Here is an 8,291-nt window from a genome sequence, read left to right on the forward strand (position 1 = left end):
GGACATACAAGCTACTAGCACAACTCTGAAAGGCTGAGGGTGTGCCCACTATTAACCACAGGAGTAAGGATGTCAATCATTTGAAATCTTTAGCACATTTTGATCCAATCATATTTTCTTCAAAAGCCTGAACAAGCTGGCTGGGGTAGCAACACACACAAAATAAATGCCATCATCTCTTTAAAAGGTTAGGGAAAAGAAAAAAAAAAGAATAGCAACATTTCTTGCATTCAGCTTCTACTCCAATGTGAACCTTTTCAGCCTTGCTGTCATCCAGCCCTTCAGGCTGGACCCAAATACAGCCGTAGAAAGCAGGAAAGCAGGGATAGATTTGTTTTGTAACATGTGTAAGAATTTCTAAACCAATTAGTTTCATCTTTGAAGCATCTTATTTAGCATTCCATTAACTTCTGTCAGAAGATTCTAAATTCTCAAGTAGCAATGTCAAATTGATGTTTTTAGAATAATACATAAAATCCATACAAATTTCTACAGATTTAAAACCACCTGAAGCAATTAGTGTAACAGCACTACATCAAGTGGTCAATTTAAAAATATTGATATACATAAGATCCTGTGTCTGTCAAAATTTATACAATGTTGAGGGGAAAAATGGGATTTTTTTTCTTGGTATGTGCCATGAACCACTAAAATCTATGCTTTCCCACAAAACTTATTTTCATCCTCTAAAAGAGAAGGATGCTTGCCAAGTATAAACCACAGATCAACAGATGATATACTGTGTTCCCAAATCTGCTGTTGGAATGCTTCAGTGCCTTTTGTGCATACTGTTTTTCAAGAGCAGAGTAAAAAATCTTGGCCAGCAATGAAAACAACACTTCCACTACATTTTTTGTATAGTCTGAGGATCTGAAAAAGCAAGGCAGGACTGTACAATGAGAAGGCTGATGGGGCCAGACTCCTTTAACCCAGAAAAGAGAAGGCAAAGAAGCTATTTAACTACAGCACACTGCTACTTGTAGGGTAGCAACAAAGATCACGAATGCAACCTCTTCCTGGTGTTAGTGGATAATTCTGAATGGGGAAATGGTTAATAAATGTAGTTTGGGAGCTTCAGGCTGTAGATGAGCAAAAGTTCTTCCATTAGGAATTAGTAAAGCACAAACAGGTTTCCTGCAGAGGCTGTAAATCCCTCTCTTTTGGGAGACCTCAAGACACTGCTAGACAAAGCCTTGGCTGGACTGATCTAGCCTTGGCAAAAGGCCTGCTTCAAGAAAGAGGCTGGACTAGGTGACCCCAGAGATCCCCTCCAGACAACACTTCTGTGGCCACAAACACTAAGTCAGCAAAGCAAAGAAACTAAAGAATGCTAAAGCACTGTGTTTAACAGATAATTAGCATCAAGAAAAGCAGCTCACGGAAAATTATCTTAGTGCTATCAACATAAAATTTCATATGGCACATATTGTGGGAGATGCTCATTGAAAAAAAACACACAGAACTACATCAACTTTTAATGGAGAGCATCAAAACCACTATTCCTGTTGTTTCCAGATTTTAAATCAATGCGATGCATGGCTTCCAAATAGATAAATTATATTTAACATCTCAGTAATTGCAGCTTAACGTGCCTCAGTGACTGCAGCTATAGAGAAAGGAAAAAAGGGAGAACTTCAGAGTACAAAATTTGAGAAACAGAATCACAACAGAATGCTGAACTGATAGACTACAAGGACACTGGGCAGAATGTCCAAGATAAGGCCAGCAGGAACCAGATTAGGAGGAATAAACAAAGCCAACTCATTGAACTAATGCGCTAACTAGGTAAAAGGCAACTCTGACAGGGGAAGACCACAACCACTGACTTACAGCCACCAACTCAAAAAACCCACATACTCAAAAGAAGACTGAGCATGTGGGCTGATTAGCAGAAGAAACAAGAAATTAATTCAACTAACAGAAATAAAATACTAATTAATAAAATAACTGTATAAATTATAGCAAATAAACATTAATGCCTTTGCTTGTCAAAATGTATAAATAATGCAAAGTTTTGATAACTGGTGTACTGGTTTTGTGAATTTACCAGCTAGGACCCCTTTCTGAGCTGAACTAAATAAATCAAATACCTTGACTCTGTGTGGACTGGCCTCCTGCACACTGGGTGAAGGAATCCATTTTGGGACAGCAAAGGGTATGCTCTCAAAAGCAAATATTAACAAATTTATTTACAAATATTACATTTTTTCCAATCTGTAAACAACAACCACTTTGGTAAAAGCTTCTTGCAATGAGGTTATGACTCATTTTACGCTTTGCTGTCTATCCCCATTCTTTACGCAACAACCCAGAGTTATCATCTGTTGCCCTGACAGGAAATGATTGCTTACAACACAGGTAACAGCAAGGTGTTTGGGCAGTCTTAGTTCTGTGGGTCATTCTCTGGCTACAAACTCACCTCTCCTTAAGCAATTATATATTTCTGTAGCTTGCTTTGGCTCTAACCTAAATGAAGACGGTCCATTTAATCACTTAATAATGAACCTTATTATTATTTGTCCTTCTACAGTTTCCTTGGATAGGAAATCACCCCACTGACTACCAGAAATTATTTAATTATTTTCCTAAGACCAGCCTTCATTTTTAAAAGCATTGTTTCTTCAGAGGGCACAACATTCTTTTGGGTTCAGTCTACACTCCTGGCTAAGTAACTGCAAGTGGGTTTTTCTTGCCACTAACTTGAATTTCAAGATATGTTGGAGAATTCCCATTTATAGGCTCTATTATTTAATTTCCAGAAAAGCTTTAGTTAGTATTTATATTTACCTCAAGCAAGCTATAGTCAAAGACTATGAAATATAGTAGAAATGTGTGCAGTAACTTCAATGGGCTATGAAAAATGCCTAATCAGGTAATCTACTTAATACTTACAAGATACAACATACCAGTATCAGTCAGAGATTATAACAGGAGAATTACATTATTTGTGCTCTTTGGATCTTAAGAGTTTTACTGTGGTGGTGCCTGAAGCAGTTATTAAAACTGAAGCTCCTAAATCTGCATTGGGACTATCAAAATAAAACAGCCTGAATCCCAGAGAAAAGAGGGAAGGAATGGTCAGCTGGCCATCAGCTCCACCTCTTCTTGAATTTGTGAGCTAACTGACTAAACAAAGAAAAAAAATAAAATATTGTTGCCCACTCCCATATCCTGAATCCTCCCCTTAGTCTTCTTTTTAAGGGCTTCCTGTGTACACAGGGGCAGACTAGCAGATCGTAGGTAGATTTATGATTTTATTTAAAACAAGGGATCTACCTGATGGGAACTGTTTTTTCTCTTTCCTTAATAAAAGAGGATAAATGGTTACACTTGGTATGGACAAGCAGAACAATTTCCAGATCAGCACTGAAGTACACAAGCATGCACACAAGGAAGTTTCCAGCCGAACTATGCTGACTCCTCTTCTGCAAGATGCCAATATTTCTTAAATAAAAGAGTCAGTTAAGCAACTAAGTCTTCAAATTACCCTTTTCCTAACCATGCTTTCTCCCAGCTCCAGGGTCACTGGCACCTCTTGGGTGCTAAGCTTGAGCTATTCTTGTTATGATCCACTGAACCCTAAAGGACATCACCACCAAAACAGTCTTAGACCCAAGAATTTAATGAAGAATTTCAGACCATCTTATTCTTTACTTCTTAAGGCCAAATACATAGTTATGCATTAACATGGGAACAACTGCTGATCACTGTTGTATTAAATTCTTCATTTATCTGTAAGAAGTCCATGATGCCTGCAAATTAATTTTCACTGAACTTTGTCAGACACACTACAGAAATGTACCCCCATAACCTCTCAGCATGTTGAGCAGTGAAATATTCAACCTTAATTTGTTATACTGGATACAGCTCATTGTTCTCAGCTTCAAAAACAAGTCAGCGCCAGTTTGATGTGGGAGTTGTGGGAGTGTAATGAATTGATCCAACTCTGAACTGAATCTTGTTTTGGCATAAAAAATCCCAAAGCACTCAGTCAATCAACTGACCAAAAATAGATGATTTCATCCATAATCTAAAACTGCTCACTAGAGTTAAAAAATGTTCCAGGAAACATCTGAACTACTATGGAGAAACAGAAATAGGGGAAGGGGAAAAAACCCCAACAAAACTCAAGCCAGAGATGTTTCAACCAGCATAGCAAAACTCATGTAGAAAATTTACAGCTATTGTAAGAGAACAAACCACAGACATGCATTTGTGATAAGTAAAACAGAGTAAAATTAAATTAAACCAAAGCCTTGACCACCTGTACTTTTAAGCACATGTAAAAGTAAAAATCACATAGGTCTTCATTATCAACTCAAATAAATTTCATTATTGGCGTCCATATTTGGTAATTTCATTTTATTTTTAAGTAAGGAAATTTCTGCCACATCCATAATGGGCTATTCTTTCTTGGGGAACAGTGGCCAGAATTCAAAGTGAAATAATGCAGATACTGAATATTTTAAAAATTTCTTTTGTGCTTTAGATAATATCAGAATACTATAGTAATCAGCCCTAATGTGACAGCAAGGACAGATATCAACCAATGCAGTTCATAACTAAAATTTACTATATTCACTATAAACTTTCCTGCAAGTCCACTTTAGTTAACAGTCACAGAATAAAAAGGTAGTGAATATAATAAAATACAGCAGATTAAGGCCCAGAGTTAGACTGGAGAGAACCTGTAAGCCTATGGAGAAACAGCATTTTAGTGAGGCTGTTCTGGTTTGTTTGGAATTTTTTGTTTCCACATTATTGAAAATGAACTAAGTAAAAATACTAACACTCTAAACAAAAAAATCCAGTAAAGATCCTGTGGTCTCTACAACTTTCCAGAACAATAATGTGTGTGACAGAAATAAGTAACAGGGGAGGTAGAAATCGATCACATTATTTATATTGCAGTAAAAAAGCTTAAAAATTTCCAACAGAAGTGGCTTCCTTTCCCAGAGCAGGTTACCAGACGATTCAGTTTTAATGAACCTATGCAGCTACTTTCATTGTTCCCAATTTTTAAAGAATGTGTTGCAGTTCTCCTCCCTGTAACCTAAAAAACCAATATATATATATAAAATTCAGTCAGCATTTTCTCAAAGGGAAAACAATTTCTTTTGAAGTTTCATATTGCTCTATTTAATATCTTATCACAGGTTTTCCAGAAAATGCAAAAAAAAACAACTTTCTTGAATTCAGAGAAAACAATGCTATGACATGGGATCATGACATGCTGTGGTAGACACAGGCAGTCAGACAAGTCACCTGAGCTATCTACAAGTACCCCATGGACACAAATGATTCTGCCTATCTCATTCCTCCAAGTTTCCCTGCTTCAACATCTGCTCTGGCAGTCTAGTGCTTAAGCAAGCATTTTCAGCTCATTAAACCAGCAAAAAAGCCCCCAACCCAACACAGCAAAAAACCAAACAAATGAACCCTCCAGTGAATCAAATTAAAAAAAACCAAACAAACCATGAGTAGGTCTCTAACAGCTCTCAGGCTGCAGTTTCACAGCAATCTAAGCCAAACTAACTTCTGACTGGCATGGGCTCTTACCTCCCTCTGGCTGCATATTCCTGCTCTTTCCCTTGTGCCAGCTTCAACATTCACCCAAAACCATTTCAGTGAGCTGAATCAAGACTCTCAACCACTGAAGAGAACTAGAAAGTTATGTCTGCTTGGACAATGCACCAGAACAGGTTGGTGCAGGTTCTAGCAAGCACAAGGGCTGCAAGTGAGGCAGCCACCCAGTACATCAGCCCAGGCTACCACCAAACCACAACTCCAGTGACTTCACTCACCAACAGGTTGGACAAGCAGCAGAGCTGACACACAAGAGAGAGCAGAAGTGCACATCCCCAAAGGAGATCACACCTGTAGAGCAGCAGCAAGCTGTTAGTTCAGTCTAGATGGCTTCATCCTACAGTACATGGCACAGCACAACTGCAACTGGCTTCAAGGGAAAATACTACTCATTCATTCCAGAGCCTCCTGTGCACTGCTTCCCCAATAAACCCATAACTAAGTCTGAGCATTCAGTAAGTCATAAGCACTTGTGAACTTTCACCTTTCAGCTCCCACTTTGCACACAGACCTCGCACCAGCAGGACAAAGGTGATCAACTGCCCTTATGCACTTCCATGCACAGACTGAACATAGCAGAAATTTAAGCTGCTTGCATTCACAATTAGTTTAACAGATTGAAATACTCAATTTGACAGCCTGCTAAGGTGCCACTACATTTTTTAAACCCTACAACAAAATACCTCACAGGCTTATTTAACACCTATTTATATTACCATTTTGGCAATGTAACCGCACGATACATGCAAAAAAACCCCACTCATTTTCAATACGTGTGTAAATAAAAGTACGTAAATAAAGGTCAGGTAAGGCAACAGCAGTAAACTCATCTACTTCAGATGATATTCTTCACTGAAGCCTTAAGAATATCCCACTGGGATTCTTGGTGGTGTTTTCCAGGGTAGAGATGTGCAAACAGATGGAAAGAAGGCGAGACAGCTCAAGCAGAATGCTGTTCATTCACACACACTTTACACCAGTAAGGAAAACAAACAGTGCTGGCCCGATTTCAAACGGTGTCTGTCAGGAAAAAATACTAGTAAAAATTGAAAAAAACACCTTTTGTTACAGGTTCATAGCATTGTGCCAAATACAAATTCTGTGAACAAGCTTTGTTTCAGAAGAAGGTGGCAAAGGTTATATACATATATAAACTGTAGAACCAATTCTTTGTTTTCCGCTAATAAAAACCTCTAGAAGAAACACCTTTAGAAAACAGACATCATAACCAGCAGCACGAACATTCTACTGTTGAGGAAACCATATGGGAATCAACACTGGTTTTTTGCACTGTACCCCAGACAAGGCAAAACCCTGCAGACAAGCCAAACCACAGTGGTTTCAATAAGGCCCTGCTAATCCTGCACCTGCACAGATAGGCATTGACATAACTTGAGCCACTGAAGGCCACAAGGCCTGACTGTAGAAAGTTTTCCTCTAAGATCCCTCATGCTGCTGTGTTTTTGTCAACTACAAAGGGACCCTCAATTTCTTGTTGCTCAAATGGATGCAAACTCATATGAATTGCAGGTGCTATATTGTTACAGCTGTATCATAATTATTAAAAATCAGAATATTTGGAATTCCACTTCAACTATGGCTGAGATTTTACCTGGAAACAGACCTTATGAAAATGATTCATTCTGGAAGGGATTTTACACTGATAGAAAAAGAAATGCTGCATTCACATCTCAGGGACTACAGGACAGTGACGTGCCCGTTGACCCCCAATTAACAATGATGTCTGAATTAAATAATTTCAGCTGCTGCCAGGGTCCACTCGAGTTCATAATTTCAAACAAAAGCTTGCTGTTGTCCAGGTCTGCTCACTCCCTATCTCCATTCCTTCTCACGTGCACTGGTTCTTGCCTGTTTACCAGGGCCTGCTGTCCATACCTACAGAGAAATAGCTAAATGTGAAAAACTTTGCAATCTAGATGTTCCTTTACCTTGGCACTTTGAAAAAAAGGGGCATTTAATTTCCTGATAGGACATGCTATGCACTAGGACATGTCTGTGCTGGTCTGCACGTGCCCGTGTTAGCTTCAGGGTGCTGAAACAGTGGAACAGGTTGCCCAGAGAAGTTGTGGATGCCCTATCCCCGAACGTGCTCAAGGACAGGTTGGATGGGACTCTGAGCAACCTAGTCTAGTTGAAGGCGCCCTTGCTCACAGCTGGGGTGCCGGAACCAGGTGATCTTTAGGTCCCCTTCTAATTTAAACCACTGTATGACTATGATCAGTTCGAAGCAGGAGCAAGCTCTGGGGACGGCCCGCGGGCACATGCCTGCTGCTCGGATGCACCTGAGCTGAACCGAGCTGCCCTAGGGCGAGGCCGCCGAGGCCGGGACACCTCGGGGAGGCACCGCCAATGCCGCCCTGCCCCCGACAGGAATCCAGACACCGGGAGCGGGCCAGGGCCAGCCCAGAGGAAGCGACGCCACGGCCCGCCGCGCCCTCGCCGCTCACCTGCCGCCGAGCTCAGCGCGACCCTCCGGTGCCTCCTGCCAAGCTCCCGCAGCTCCTCCTCGTCCTCCTCCAGCCTCCAGGCTTCGGCCATCGGCGGCGGAGGGGCGGCTGGCAGCATTCAAGAAGCGGGGGCTGCCATGGCCGGCGCCCTCTCCTCGGCGCGGCCGCCCGGCCCTCGCGGCCGCCGGGCCCGCCCCGCACCTGCGCCCTCTCCGCCGCGCTCCTCCCGGAGACCGC

General features: G+C 41.0%; 1 protein-coding gene across 3 annotated transcripts in view; it reads right to left on the reverse strand.

Annotated features, from left to right (window-relative positions):
* The window catches only part of SH3D19 (SH3 domain containing 19), an 82,930-nt gene extending 74,802 nt beyond the window's left edge, over nt 1–8,128 (reverse strand). For 2 of the 3 annotated variants that reach the window (XM_015624195.2, XM_015624194.2), the window contains exon 1: nt 5,805–5,874. In XM_015624195.2, the coding sequence (XP_015479681.1) occupies nt 5,805–5,859 (55 nt within the window). In that variant the 5' untranslated portion in view covers nt 5,860–5,874. Of the gene's footprint in view, nt 1–5,804; nt 5,875–8,054 lie in introns of those variants that run through there. The other variant, XM_015624196.2, reaches the window with a different exon arrangement.
* Between the last annotated feature and the right edge of the window lie 163 nt (nt 8,129–8,291).

This window comes from Parus major, chromosome 4 (genome assembly GCF_001522545.3).
Source record: "Parus major isolate Abel chromosome 4, Parus_major1.1, whole genome shotgun sequence".
Classification (NCBI taxonomy): domain Eukaryota; kingdom Metazoa; phylum Chordata; class Aves; order Passeriformes; family Paridae; genus Parus; species Parus major.